The 15,850-nt window shown below is 39.8% G+C and overlaps 1 protein-coding gene across 2 annotated transcripts; it reads right to left on the bottom strand.

Moving 5' to 3' along the window:
- Positions 1-148: 148 nt before the first annotated feature.
- ECHDC2 (enoyl-CoA hydratase domain containing 2) lies at positions 149-15,841 on the bottom strand. Of its 2 annotated transcripts, XM_087929933.1 has the most exons (11): positions 15,740-15,841; positions 14,035-14,308; positions 11,321-11,388; positions 10,966-11,053; positions 8,650-8,736; positions 6,575-6,667; positions 5,880-5,936; positions 4,100-4,287; positions 3,007-3,057; positions 1,542-1,589; positions 149-925 (listed from the first exon to the last, which is right to left on the bottom strand). In XM_087929933.1, exons 2-11 carry the CDS (start codon positions 14,180-14,182, stop codon positions 848-850), a joined length of 906 nt encoding a protein of 301 aa, XP_087786059.1. In that variant the 5' UTR covers positions 14,183-14,308; positions 15,740-15,841; the 3' UTR covers positions 149-847. The 2 variants fall into 2 exon arrangements, with proteins under 2 accessions (XP_087786059.1, XP_026562896.1); XM_026707111.2 differs by lacking the exon at positions 15,740-15,841 and having other exon boundaries at positions 14,035-14,438.
- Positions 15,842-15,850: the final 9 nt, after the last annotated feature.

The raw sequence follows: 15,850 nt of genomic DNA on the forward strand, positions 1-15,850 counted from the left end.
ACCTTAAAAGGTAGCTACCTGCTCTCTGATTTCAAAAGAACAGTCAATAACAAAAGGTCAGCAAGCAAGTCTGGAGAAATTAGAACTACCCACTATTAATAGATTGAGCAATGTTCTGTTGTAAGGAAATAAAGCAATGGCATACTTACACATTTTCAGTTAAGTATTTTAATCTTGAGCTTTATTCAGAAATATAATTCAGGAATGCAAAGAAAATACATATAGTTTTATATTATTTTATCATAAAATAATTGATGTTCTTAAAATGTTTAAGAAATTATAAGAAATTCTGCATTTGGTAGCCATTAAAAAAATCCCCAAAGGTAACAATATCAAACCACTTCCATCTATACCAAGAAAACTGCATTAGATTGATGCATATAAACTACCAGAAGCTGAACCTGACTCAAAGGAGACTTTATACATTATTGTAAATTTTCTTTGGAATAGAATCTTTTTTTGTGTGTGTGCATTATTTATAAAATCTTAACAAGTACAGCTGGTTGCTTTTTGGGATAATATATAGTTTCTCTTCATTTAGGAAATCTGTTCCTAAGTGAACAATGTGACAGAAAAAGTGACAGAGCAGCAATTGACAGTGTTATTCAGGTACAGAAATTTACTCATAAGTGCATTAAGTGCATGCTTTGGTTGGAAAATGATTTTTTTATCACTGTCATATTTGAATAGTAATACCCTTTACATTATTATGGTTTAGTTCTTGACATCAAAAAGAGATTTCAGGCAAAAAAAAAGTATAAAGCATATAAGGAAAAGCTTTTCAATAAGGCACAGCCTTTTGATCACCTCCTTGTATTCAGGCACTTTCAGAAATGGTGTTTTAGCCTCATTTACCAGTGAATTTTGGAAGTCGTTTCTCACTGAAAGCAGCCATTCCTTCCTGACGGTCTCTAGTAGGGAGATTCTGTGTTTAAAATACAAGTCAATCATTTAATATTTCATCTCTTAATCTTTTCAAAAGTTTTCAAGCCTTTCATTGACACACCAAAACTTCCATCCCCTCAAACTTCTTAAGTTTGTAGGAGTAGGACGATTGGGGTTCTAGCCCAAAACCTATATAGCATAGTCCTAGTTCCCAGCTGTTGTTTGTTTCTCCAGTCAAAACTCTTAATAGATGGTCTCTGTGTCTCATAAATAAATAATAGTCATTGGGTTTTGTAATTGTTTTTATTTGATCTACACTGTCCGGATTCATTTTGGAGCTGGCCTGCCTCCAAATATCATTAAATAAAGAAAAGGCAGTTTAGGATGTACATGTGTATGTGAATACACAAAAACTAATTTGATTTACTGGGGTTTTTAATTCATCTGATGGGTGTGGGTGCATATTTGTATTCAGAACTGAAGAATGGAGAAAAGTATAACAATCTAAATGTCTGAGAAGCAAGAACACACACTGAAGCTAAGAAGAAAAAACATTTTGTCTTTTTACTAATCTTTTTAAATTGTCATACCACAAGATTTGATAAAGTTGGGGGGGGGGGGCACAAGAAACAGATTTTTTTTAAAAAAGAAAATACCTGGGCATAGCACATTCTTTCAATAGCCATTCCTGAAGCAATATCAACCTGAAAAGGAAGGGGAAAAAAAACCTTTTGCCCATCTAAAGGAAAGCAGTACCAAGTTACCAATTCTGAAATAATATATTGAAGTACAGTTTAATGAATTGTAATAAATCATCCTGGACTTCCCCCAAGTTCCATCAGTGACATAAGACAAGGTTCTCTCTACCAAGCAAAGCTTTTGGCACATAAATATTAACAGATTTATTACAGGTGCAGCTACATTAGATACTCAGAGCAGATACATTTGGATTATGCCAGAGGTAGAGAACCTTGTGGGAATTTCAGTATGAAAATGAGTGTTACCTGTGCAATTGCTATATGTGCACATACACACTGACTCCTACAATAAACACTTAACTAAGTTACATTTTAAAGTTACATTTAAGATAACATTTAAGCAGACAACCACTTAAACATGAGCCAGCAGTGTGCTGGCAGCTGCCAAAAAAGCCAACACAGTCCTAGGCTGCGTTAACAGGGATGGAATTAAGCTCATGTGAAGTTTTAGTACCACTTTATAATGCCTTGGTAAGTCCACACTTGGAACACTGCATCCAGTTTTGAAATAAAAATATTGAGACTCTAAAAAGAGTGCAGAGAAGGGCAAGAATATGGATTAGGGGACTGGATGCTAAAATGTGAGGAACAGTTGGTATGTCTAGTCTGTCTAATGAAGAATTGGGGTGACATAACTGTTACCCGTTTGAGGGGCTGCCACAAAGAAGAGGGGGCCAATCTATTTTCCAAAGCACCTAAAGGCAAGACAAGCAATGGATGGAAACTAATAAAGGAGAGATCCAACCTAGAAATAAGAAATTTCCTGACAATTAGAACAATCAATCAGTGGAACGGCTTGCCTTCAGAAGTTGGTGTTCCATTACTGGGGAAGAAACTCAATAGCCATTTGTCTGAAATGGTTTAGTCTTTTGGGAGATTGGACTAGTGGTCTCTTCCAACTCTGTTATTCTGTGAATTGTTCTTCTGCCCTGCCTGACAACTCAGGAGACAGTTCTATAGTAACAGTAGTTGAAGCCTCTGTGTGGAAATGGTGATTTGTTATTATTTCTTCTATTTTTCTATCCTTTTTGTTTCTTGGCTGAGTGTACTATTACTGAAAATGCAGCACTAGAATGAAGAAGCAATGGTCATCTGTACATTTCTTATGTCTTCTTTTGATTCAGACAATGAAATAGATCTGTCATTCATGTCAAATTACTGTATCTGGACTGTAAATGTAGACAGCCACCAAATGGCAGGGAAAAGATATAGACAACTTTTAACTCTTGCCATGATATTAGCGGACTGAATTTCTGCAGGTTAGATCTGGAAGCTCTAAAAAATGTTGTGGGTCTTTTTGGAACATTATTTCTCTACTTTTCTGTAGAACTTTAAATTGAAGAAGCTTGTAATAAATCATTACCTCAATCCCTTTGTTTATAGCCAATTTACTCAGTCTCACAGCTATTGGAGCCTTTGAAAAGAAAAGAAAAAGCATTTTTGTATTGGAAATGTGTTTGTTTGCATGTACACAATGCACACACACACATGCACACACATACCATTAATTCAATCCCACAAGAACTAGTTTGGACAAAGTGCCTCATAAAGGAACTCATAATCAACAAGTGCTAAAGATTGCAATACATCATTTTCACAATGTGGAGTAAATACAAGACTGCCTCTGGTGTATTGCATAAATTTCTAATAAAAAAGGAAGATACTGAAGATGTTGAATTTACAGAACATACACTATTCAGGGAGGCATGAGGAATTTTGAGGAAGTCTTGTTTTAGTTTTAGTTTTATTTTCATAAAAACAAAAACAAAACTCCGTCAAAACTCCTGACGCCAAACAAAGTTGAAACTGTTGTAACCTAAATTGGAAACTACTTTAAAAGAAATGAAATCAAATTATAATTAGCTTTACATACTGTGTTTTCAAAAAACGCCAGTGTTCTAAAAATAAGAACCCAAAGAGCAACTATGTCAAGAAAGATATTGCACAAATTAGGGACGGGCCTCTTTAGCACAGAGCAACTTTAATTTCTAGTCATTTGAGAGTTATTTCAGTTCTCTAAGTGGAACTGACTTAAAAGAAATACTTATTCTTTATTTAGTTATGCAAGTCTCTTTACACCATAAGGCAATGGCCTTAGATGTTATAAATTCTCACAGAGACAAATGAAAAGATAGTTAAATCTTCTATATCAGTTTGGTTCCCCTAGGTGTAATTAATGAAGCAGGAATAGCAAAGTATATATTTTTGGTGCAGTAAAGCCAAATCATTACTGTTTATTCAGGATTTATGAGAATCCAGTTAATTTATCAATGGATGTCTTCTAAACTAAAAAGAATTCTTTGTCACCAAGAAATATATAAATATTTGAGACAGGTTGAACTTAAGACTTAATTTGCCTCTAGAAATTTACAGCACAATAAAAAGTACTCTATTTTTAAAAAGCAGAAACATTGTTTCTTCAGCAATATAGAGAGGAAGGTGAAGAACAGACTAACCTGAGGAACTATTTCTTCAGCTAAAGCCAATGCCTTTCGGTATGCTGCATCCCCTTCCTCATTCTGTGGTACTGTGTGATTAAGTAGCCCCATGGAGAAAGCCTCTTGCCCATCAATCTGTCTGCCAGTGAAAATGAGCTCCTTGGCTAGGCCAAGGCCAATGTAGCGTGATAAGCGCTGGGTTCCACCTAGACAGGGAAAAATGCAAAATTCCTCAATCAGATTTTACAGAAAGCTCTTATATGCCTTGGTTTCCATTTCAATTTCTAGGAGAGAAGTAACATAGAACAAAGGAAAAATTTTCCAAGAGGACAATTAACCAGTAGAAAGGCTTGCCTACAGAAGTTGTGGGTGTTCCATTATTGGAGACTTTTAAAAAAAGAGGACAGCCATTTGTCTAGAATGGTATACTATAGGGTCTCCTGCTTCAGCAGGAATTGGACTAGAAGACCGGTAAGGTCCCTTCCAACTCTGTTATTCTATTCTGTTATTTAATTCCACAAAGAACCATCCATATTGCTAAAGTTAAAAGTAATGATTATGACGTTTCTCCTAAATTCTGCTGATTTACTTGGGTTGAAATCTAGTTGTTACTAGCCTTCTAACATCAAACCAGGTTCTTACAAACCAGCCCTATAAGACAGGCTAGGTCAAGAAACAGGAGCAGTAGGAATTTTAAGGAATGTTTTTCATAGTAAAAATGTAAGATGGTAGAATGAAAACCTGCCCAAGTTTCTCTGTACCTCAAGTGACACTAAACAGAATCAAGGTAGGGTTAGAATTATAACTTCTAAAATTCCTCCTGATTAGTTCTTTCATACTTTTCCCAAAATCATATCTAAATTTCTTTATACTTGTATACATTATATTGGTATAGCGAACCTCATCTTAATAGAATAATTGGTATAAGCAATTTTCTGATATTCTTAATGTCTCTTAATACCAAAGTATGTTATAAAACTGATTTCTGGTAGTTGCTTATTGTACAAGTAATGTAAATGTGATGTATTACAGACTAAGCCCATTGCACTAAGGTGTGATCAGCTGAGATTTCACTGTAATAATTTTCATGAAAAGGTTCTGTTCTTACCTTGCATTAATTTATTTGGATTTAAAGTTTAGCATAACTATGTTTTTCGACATTGCCACCTCAAAACAATTCATTCCCTCAACCAGGAAAGGAAGCTGTTGGAATTTCATTTTTTTCTTCCGTAGCTAATAGGAAGCTAATCTAGCACTACCTTATTTTTTTTCACAGTTGGGGTCCCTTCAATTGGGTGGCAAAAGTAGGACAGTTTTCATGAGCTAATCAGTTCTCTTTCACCTGGCAAATGGAGGGGTTGCATAAATCAAGAGTGGGTTGATTTTCTACCCATTCTTATTTTACATGGATACATTAATTTCCAGAGCAAAGAAAAAGAGATGGGAAACTCCATGCTGGAGAGAGGAGAGTAGCAGATTTACTTTTCTGATTGATAGAGCAGAAAACAACATGTAATGGCAGCTTGATTCCTGGGAAAATTGAGAAACCTGAAGATGATCTTAATTGACAATTCCAGGCATGTGTGCAAACTCTTTGTGAAATCCTCAAGAAAATATGTATCATATTCATTTATGTCATAGTAAACTATTCCCATGTTGGAAAAACAGGAGTTATACAATAGGAATGTATAACAATATAAAATCTGAGAACTTATATTAATAGCTTTTGCTATTTTTAACACATTACAGTACAATTGTATGACAAGGGGCAAGAAAACTGATGATGCAACAACCTTACCTGCCCCAGGGAGAAGTCCTCTGGTAGTTTCAATTAAACCCATTTTAGCCGATGATGCTAATTTGAAAAAAAAAAAAAAAGACATATACAAGATCAAAATAGTAGTATAATAATGATATAAAGGTAGCACACATTTAACAAGTCTTAAAAATACTACAGTTTGGCTGCACCAAGTTTGTAATATAGGAATATAATAATGTCAACAGTTAGCTTATGATTTTTAGATGTTATAGGTTGAATTAAATTAACTTTTCAGAATAGGAACCAAAAGTATTGGTTATACACATAGTCCTCGACTTATGATCACAATTGAGCCCAAAATTTCTGTTGTTCGTGAGACATTAGTTAAGTGAGTTTTACCCCATTTTATGACTTTCCTTGACATAATTGTTAAGCGAATCACTGCAATTGGTAAGTCAGTAACCTGGTTTTTAAGTGAATCTGGCTTCCCCACTGACTTTGCTTTGTCAGAAAGTTGCAAAGCTGATCCCGTGACCCCACGATACTGCAATGGTCATAAGTATGAACCAGTTGCCATGCGTCTGAATTTTGATCACATGAGCATGATGGGGAAGCTGCAAAGGTTGTAACTGTGAAAAATGGTCACAGGTCACTTTTTCCAGTGCCATTGTAACTTTGAACAGTCAGTAAATGTAGTGTTGTAAGTCGAGGACTACCTGTAGTGATATTCTCACCTGCTACTCGAAGATCACAAGCTAGGGCCATTTCCAAGCCGCCACCCAAGGCATAACCATCGATTGCAGCAATAGTCGGCATTGGTAATGCAGCTGCAAATATGACAGAAACAGGATCATCAAGTGTGTTTTTGCCAGAATGGCACAATAAAAGAAAAAGCAACAAGAATCTACTGGAAAATCTACTGGAGAAGGAAAATATAAAGAACAAATGGTAGGAATATACAAGCGGTCCTTGATTTACGACCACAATTGAGCCCAGAATGTATGTTGTTAAGTGAGACAGATGTTACGTGAGCTTTGGCCCATTTTATGATCTTTGTGGCCACAGTTGTTAAGTGAATCAGTGCAGTTATTAAGTTAGTGACACGGTTGTTAAGTGAATCTGGCTTCCCCATTGACTTTGCTTGTCAGAAGGTCGCAAAAAGGGATCAGACGCGAGCCTGAGTCACTGCAACTGTCATAAATGTGAGTCAAGTTGCCAAGCATCTGAATTTCGAGCACGTGGCAACAGTCATAAGTGTGAAAAACGGTCGTAAGTCCTGTTTTTCAGTTCCACTGTGATTCGAACGGTCACGCAATGAATGGTTAGAACTACAGTTTAGAAAAAAGATTCCATGATTGATGAAATGCAAAAGGATTGTCCTTACACACCTAGCATTCTGACAAGTACAAATAATTCTCAACATGTGACATTGGGGAGGATGTGCCAGAGTACACAGAGGTGCACAAGTGCTGGGAGAGGCGTGGCAGAGATGTGCAAGTGGCCAGCATGGCACAAGGGCAGAGGGGCTGGAAGAGAGTTACTCAGTGCCTTTCCTTCTGGTTTCCCTATTGATCATCTGGGAAAGCTGGCAAGGAAGATTACAATTGGCAATCACATGATTGTGGGGCATGGCAATGCAGGATGCAATAGCAAAAGGTTTGCCAAGCACTCAGATTGGGATCGCCTGACTGCGGGGATGTAGGAATGGCTGGAGCTCTGAGGACCACTCATAACCACCATTCCTTCAGCAATGTCATAGCTTTAAACAGTCACTAAACAAATGGTTGTAGGTCACAGGTGTTCCACTTCTTGGATTGCCTGGGCCACATTGAGAGAAGAATTGTCTTGGGACCAGTGCTGGTATTCTATCGGTTCGGCCTGGTTCTGGCGAGCCGGTAGCAGCGATGAGCAGCAGGGACCAAACCGGTTGTCTCAGCTGCTCTGCTGTTGGGCCCACCCGCCCACCTGGGCTCCCATACTCCCCTTTATCCGCTGAATTTGAAGCGCAGTTGCTTTGCGCAGCACAGAATACTGCCGCGTGGCAGCTGCTGAAGCAACTGGGATCGTGCGGGCCTGCAGGTGAGTTATAATGCCTCTGCACCTGCACAAACACCTATGCACCTGCACAAAGTGCGTGTTTGGCATGCGCATGCATGCAAAGCGCGCCCACCAAGCCAAACCCACCAAACTGGTGGCAAAAATATTTCAATCCCACCACAGCTTGGGCCACATATAAAATATATAATATTATAAAATATATAATATGGTTAATGTGTATAGATCACATTAAAATTGTCAAAAGTGTACAATCTTGTGGGATGCATTACTAGCTGTCTGGGGCTATGTGCGGCCTGCAGGCTGTGGGTTAGACACGCCTGTTGTAAGTCAAGGACTACTTGTAAAGTTAAATGGGCCCTAGAAAACATTGCTGAATCATTGAAAATCTTACAGGATGATGTTTAAAGTGCTACTTATAGATTGTAAACACAGCAAAGGTCGAGAGAAGGAAAATATCACTTTATGTTCCAATACCAAAAAGGCAGTGCTAAAGAACGTTCAAACTATCACACAATCGCAGTGATCTCACAGGCTAGTAAGATAATGTCCACGATATTTGGAGTGACGTATAACAAGTTATGTACAAGTTAGATTCAAAACAAGCAGATAGAACATTGCTGATACCTGACAGATAATGGAAAAAACAAGGGAGTTCTCAAAACATTTATTTTTGCTTTACGGATAACACCAAGGCTTCTGACTGTGCTTCATATTAACAAGGCTGATTCACTTGTGAACAAAGGTAGCTTACCAATGTTGTCCATTAAACTTCTGAGCCTCTGAACAAAATGATCAGCTTCAGCATCGCTCATTCGGGCTCGCTCTTTTAAGTCGGCACCTACATTTACAAAACCAAGATATAATTTGGGAAACACGGAAAGAGAAATGCTTGATGGTAATGGATCAATATCTGCTGCATGAACTAGAGAAGAGTCCTATGATAGTAGAAGTATGCTTCATTATCCACAGACTCAAGCAGTATGTGTGTGTGTGTATATATTTGTTTTCTTAAGTTTTCCCGGGTACTTACATGTATGGCATTCAGCTTTGTTCGGGTATTTTCCCACGTCATAGTAGTTGCCAAAACATTGCTACAACTTTAAAAGCACAACTACATGAAGTGGGAAAATACCCGAACAAAGCTGAATTTTATATATATATGTGTGTGTGTGTGTGTGTGTGTGTGTGTGTGTGTTAGTTATTGACAAACACAATACAGAAGCCTGAAGATGGCAGATGAGATTCTGCCGAAACGTTGCTACAACTTTAAAAGCACAACTACAATGACATGGGAAAATACCCGAACAAAGCTGAATGCCATACATGTAAGTACCCGCAAAAACTTAAGAAAACACACACACACATATTATTTAATATTATTGACTACTGTTTAATAAATAGTAGATATTATTAACATTATTTGCATCGGTAAATATTGATGTGTAATACATTTATATCTATAATGCCAGAAGTCACACTCTTAAAACAATCAGAATAGAGCTGTAAAGGACCTTGGAGATATTCTAGTCCAACCTCCTGCTCAAGCAGGAGACCCTATACCAGGGGTGTCAAACTTGCATCTTCACAGAGGTGTCATGTGATGTATCGGGACCTTCCCCTCATTCGCTAAACCGGGCAGGGGTGGGGCCATCATGTGGCACACATCTGGCCCACAGGCCACAAGTTTAACACCCCTGCGCTATACCATTTCAGACAAATGGCTGTCCAGTCTCTTCTTAGAAATCTCCAGTGATGAAGCACCCATACCGTCTGAAGGTAAGGTGTTCCACTGGTTCAGTGGAAGGAAGCTTTAAGGAAGCTCCTCCTTAATTCCAGGTTGCTTCTCTCCTTGATTAGTTTCCAATCCATTGTTTCTTTTCTTGCTTCTGGTGCTTTGGAAAATAAGTTGACCCCCCTCTTCTTTGTGGCAGCCCTTCAAATAGTGGACTGCAGCTATTATGTCATCCCTAGTCCTTCTTTTCTCTAGACTAGCCATATCCAGTTCCTGCAACTGTTCTTCATAAGGTTTAGTTTCCAGGCCTTTAATCATTTTAGTTGCTCTTCTCCGCACTTTTCCCAACATCTCAACATCTTTTTTGTAATGTGGTAATCAAAACTGGAATTGTTTGGGTGACAAAAAAGCAAGGAGGGACGAGAAAATAATCTGTATAAATTGAATTAGTTATTAGAAGCTATCCTGCTCTATGGAGTAGAGAGTTGGGTCTCTGACAGAAAGCTACTTGAAGAGATTAGATAGAAGCATTTGAAACGTGGATTTATAGATGGCTGTTACGTATAAGCTGGGTTGACAAAATCAGAAATGAGGCGATTAAGCTGCCTGAGAAAGCCAAGGGAAATCATCAAAACCATTAAAAAGTGAAAATTAGAATATTTCGGGCATGCGATGCGATACCTGGAAAAATACGGCATCCTCCACTTAATCCTCCAGGGAAAGATTGAAGGCAAACAAGGTCCAGGCAGAAAAAGAACATCATGGCTTCAACATCTAAGAGACTGGTTTGGACAAAATTCAGCAGCACTTTTTCATGCGGCTGTTGATAAAAATAGGATCGCCAACATGATCGCCAATGTCCGATGACAGATATGGCACAAGAAGTTTAGAAGCGATTGTCCATCAAATAAAATAAATAATGAGAGCCAGTTTCGTGTAACGATTAAGGAATCAGGCTAGAAACCGGGAGACGCTGAGTCTTGCCTTAGGCACAGGCACAAAGCCAGGCTTGGGCCAGCCCATGGGATGAGGCAGTAACAAACCATTTCTGAAAAAAATAGTCACTGATATAGGAAATATATTTTATTAAATAACCAAGTGGAAAGGATAGGTTAAGTCAGAGATCTCCAAACTTGGCAACTTTAAGACTTATGGACTTCAACTCCCAAAATTCTACAGCCAGCTATGCTATGTCGGCTGGAGAATTCTGGGAGTAGAAGTCCACAAGTCTTAAAGTTGCCAAGTTTGGGAACCCCTGGGTTAAGTGATGCATTTTCTTCCACTCATTCTAAGTTTTTTTGGCTTTTTCAAATAAAAAAAAACAGCTTTACTTACCAGCACAAAAAACACCCTTTACTTTGCTTTTGATTATTACAGCACGGATACTGTCATCAAAATGAAGAACATCAAGGATTTCATATAGCTAATGAAAGAAGAGAATAAATCCCAACATTCAATTCAATGAAAACTTCCTTTGAGGTCACAGCTATGTATGTGTGATCACGCTTTTTAGGTGATAAAATACATAAGCTGGTATGTGCATAATTTGTTTTTCCATATGTGGCTTCTGCTACAAAATCTGCATTAAGATCTAGGAAAGTACTGTTCATTGACAGTTATGCTTACCTTGGACACCCATATCCTTTCAAACAATATCTATATAAGGGAAAAGTTAAATACAATCACTTACTTCATCCACAAACACTTTCCCCAGGGCATTTCTGGCATGTGGTCTGTTCATCTGAATTTCTGTGATTCCTTTACTCCTCAAAAGAACAATAACATATTTTTTTAAAAAGAGATTTATGTCTTGTTTACTTAATCAAAACAATTCCAGGCCAACATTCAGTTCAAGCTCATAATAAAATATTAGAAAATTCAAACACTGTGCTTCAGGAGGTTTTTTTTTTAAGCACAGTCATCTCAGAGAAGCCTAAAAAGCAAATCTAGGAATAAAAGCAGCAGTAAAACTATTGAATAAATGTGGGCTTAGAAACTAATTAAGGTCAGAGTTGGAGAGCAGTCAGAAAATCATTCCAAAGAAGACTGTGTAACCCAGGTCCGTAGACCGATATCAATCCATAGCATGCCAGAAACCAGGCCACTCAGAGAAGCGAAGTCCCATCTGGGGGATGCTGGCAGCACGCAACCACCACCCCCAACTCTGCGCTACAGAAAAACCTGTCTCCATGGAACCATCCCTGCTGCCCAAAAGGTTGGGGGCCACTGTTGTAAAGCACTTCTAAATTGCAAAAGTCTAAGAAGTTATGAAAGCAAAGCTGCCTTGACTTTTTTTTACTGTATTACATTCTTTCTCTGCATTTACTTCTGAAATAGGATGAGCTGAGTGGAAAGGGGAACTGTGTATCATTTGAGTTATGTGCATTCTGCTTATGCATGGATATTTTAGGGCTTTTTTTGTGTGTGTATGCATGTGTCAGTCTTTATTCTTGTTGATTGCCTAGATCCGTGATGGTGAACCTATGACACGCATGCCAGAAGTGGCACGCAGAGCCACTTCTGCTGGCACGCGAGAGGTCGCCTGGAAGAGCCCCACTGCACATGCACGCACGTTGCCTGCCCGCCAGCTGATTGTCAGGTATCTGGCGCACATGCGCAGGGGTTGTGTGGGAGATGCATGTGCAGAGATGCACAGAAACATGTGGGGGGCTCACATGCACAGAGATGCGCACCACACACATGGAGATCGTGCGCACATGCACAGGAGGCATGGGGGGGCCCTGCACGCATGGCCTTCTGGGTGCTGGCATGTGAGGGTGCACCCGCAATTTTCAGCACGGGAGCCAAAAAAGGTTAGCCACCACTGGCCTAGGTAAATCCTTGCACTCTTCTTGAAAAGATTTCATTAGTGACTTGCCACTTCCTGCTTGCTAAGGCTGAGACAGTGACCAGTCTGGAGTCACTCACGTAGACTTAGGCACAAGTCTTACTGTATAAGTGCAGGTAGTCCTTGACTTAAGACCACAATTGAGCCCAGAATTTATGTCGCTAATTGAGAAATTTGATAAGTGGGCTTTGCCTCATTTTACGACTTCTCTTGCCACATTTGTTAAGTGATTCACTGCAGTTGTCAAACTAGCAACATGGTTAAGTGAATGTGATTCCCCATTGACTTTGCTTATTAGGTCACAAAAGAATATCATATGAACCCGGGACACACTGCAACCGTCATAAATATGAACCAGTTGTCAGGCATTTAAATGTAAATCTGGTGGCCATGGGGATGCTGCAACGGTCATAAGTATGAAAAATGGTCATAAGTCACTTTTTTCACTGCCGTTGGAATTTCAAACAGCCACTAAATGAACTGTTAAGTTGAGGACTACCTGTATACTGCTTCATAGTTACTCTTTATAGCTATACAAACTTTTCAAACTTCTGCCATGGGGCCTTAATTTCCTTACAAGAATCAAGCAATCTCATATGGCCAGAGTAAGTCCAAAGCCAACTTTGTTTGGCTTTGTGGGCTGTTTTCTCCAGGGCCCTCTGACAGCTACAGATGTTCCAAGGGAGAGTTGTTGTGTGTGTCCCCCACACACAAAACTTGGCAACCTTAAGATGTGTGGATTTTGAATCCCAGAATTCCACAGCAAGCTTGCTGAGGCATTCTGGAAGTCCACACCGTCTAAAGCAGGGGTGTCCAACCTTGGCAACTTTAAGGTGTGTGGACTTCAACTCCCAGAATTCCCCAGCCAGCACATGCTGGCTGGGAATTCTGGGAGTTGAATCACACACTATAAAGTGCCAAAAGGTTGGACACCCTGATCTAAAGACAGACGTCTCCAAACTTGGCAACTTTAAGACTTTGTGGACTTCAGCTCCCAGAATTCCCCAGCCAGCTTGAAGCCCACAAGTGTTACAGTTGTCGAAGTTTGGAGACCCCTGTTTCTAAGAAAAAAGAATCCCTTTAATGAACACAATTGCGGCCTCCTCTAAATTCTCCCTTGACGATTGGCGCCTTCCCCGCCCAGCTAATAAAGGGGCGTGTCTCCGAGGTCTTCTACGATTGGCCCACGGCCTGGATCGCCCCAGGAAGAATGCGCGGGCTTTGATCAGGTCGCGTGCGGTGTCTTTTCCCTACCGCTCAGCTGTGGGAAAGGGGAAAAAATTCCTTCCTTCAGTCTAGTCTAGAGGACAGCTGCAAGCATTTTACTGCATGTCCCAGAGGTGCTTTTTCAAGAGGCAACCGGACTCTCTGGTTTTTCTTTCAATTTCTTTGTTCAGAGAAAAACCAGAAAGTCTGACTGCCTCTTGAAAAAGCACCTTTGGGGCAACCTTGATCCCGATGACTGAGAATCTCTCCCTCAGAATCTCCTGAGACATGTATCTCACAACTGGTTTCTGTAGCCTTGGGCCTTCGGGAGGGCTCCGGGAGTCACTTACCGCAGCCTGCCTTTCCGTGCACGTGTAACAGGATCTCTTTTTTCTTCTCTCCGGACGAGGGTCTTCTCGGGGAGATGCCTACAGTCCCCAGGCAGCTCTCCGTAGAAAGTAATCGCAACACAGCGGTTGCTTGGCCCAGGCGGAGCATTTTATAGGACGCAGCAGCTGGGCCGAGAATTAAACTTAACAAATTCAGGCAAAGCGAGGCTCTGCTATTAACGAAGAAAGGACGGAGGGCAAGCGAATTCCGGTTCGGTTCAAATAGCACGGATCTCTTTAATGGAAGTTGAAACAAACAAGTTTCGGAGCAATCGAAGTACAATACTTTAGGGAAACGGCAGTAGCGCCCTCTTTTGAGCACGAAATCTCTTTTATTCCAAAAATACAATCAAAAGCTTCCTTAGCGTTAAGACCAGAGGTACCAAACTTGGCAACTTTAAGACTTGTGGACTTCAACTCCCAGAAGTCTCCAGCTAGCGTAGCTGGGAGCTGGGAGTCCACAAGTTTTAAAGTTGCCAAGTTTGGGGACCTCTGGTTAAGACCGCCTGCTGATGATCTTACGCACAAGTCCGTACACTTTCCCCAGCAACTAATGCAAAAAATAAATTGCCAGCTTGAGGATTTTCTGGTGGTCTCACGTCCGAGTACTACCCAAACCCGAGTTTAATTCCAGTAGCTTTTGAATCTAGAGAGAAAGGATAGTGGAAGGCACTACTACCAGCTGCTAAGGCTTTCTTTTTTTTATAACAGGTGGGAAGGAGGCTTGTTCAATAACTTTGATCTGACTGTAACCAAGAGATTGTAAAGTGGCATGACACCAATGCAGCCATGGTCCTGTTCTTTACAACGTAATCCAGTTTTCCCAAACTTGCCAACTTTAAGACATGTGGACTTCAACTTCCAGAATTTCCTATGCCCCCCCCTCCCCGGATTTCTGGGAGTTGAAGTCCACATGTCTTAAAGATGCCAGGTTTGCAGAAACACTGATTTAAGGCAATGCTGGCTTTGAGATTCATTGCTATTATAGTACCAATAAAGGAGAACATATGTAGCTCAGGGTTGAAATGAGGGGTCCTACATAGTGCAACAAACACGCAGAAGACTGTCAGAATGCATCCATGAATACCCACTGGTAGAAGACATGATGAAAATTCTTTAATTTCACAATATATATAGAGATTTAACTCTAGTTTCAATTGGGAAAATATAACACTCCTAGACTAAGCCAAGTCCAAAAATGCCAGGGAATTTCTAGAAGCCTGGCACTCTGACAAATCAGCCATCAATAGATGTTAACAACATCCATAGAATATACAAAAGAGACAATCAATCAGCCCAAAAGAGAAAAAGACTCCAGCACCTCTCCACCATCAGATCAGCATAGATTAATTCCAAAGTCAATTTTGAACCAACCATCAAGCAAGCAATTCCACAATCAAGAAACTGCCAAAGAACCAACAGTAAACAGCCCAACCAAAGAATCTCTAAAACCGTCCCCCCACCCACACAGACAGGCACAGAATATAAAGCAAACAGCACTCCTTACTACCACTGTTCCTTGGTAATGAAACGTCTGGAAGAAAACTAGCCATCTCAGAAAGCACCAAGGACCCCTCTTTGCTGTTATGGTTGTATAGACTACCCAAAGTCATTATTGTGTGTGATAGGTGGCTATTTAAATTTGATAAATAAGAAGCGAATGCACCTTTCCTTCTAATCTCTGCTCTTTGACAGCTGCTCTTATTTTAAACAAAGTTTGGGGAACTAAAGCATTCTGCAATACTCAGAGATAGGCTCGCTCAGCCTGTTATTTCCG

Source organism: Pseudonaja textilis, chromosome 3 (assembly GCF_049901715.1).
Source record: "Pseudonaja textilis isolate UNSWEBS1 chromosome 3, rPseTex1.2, whole genome shotgun sequence".
Classification (NCBI taxonomy): Eukaryota; Metazoa; Chordata; class Lepidosauria; order Squamata; family Elapidae; genus Pseudonaja; species Pseudonaja textilis.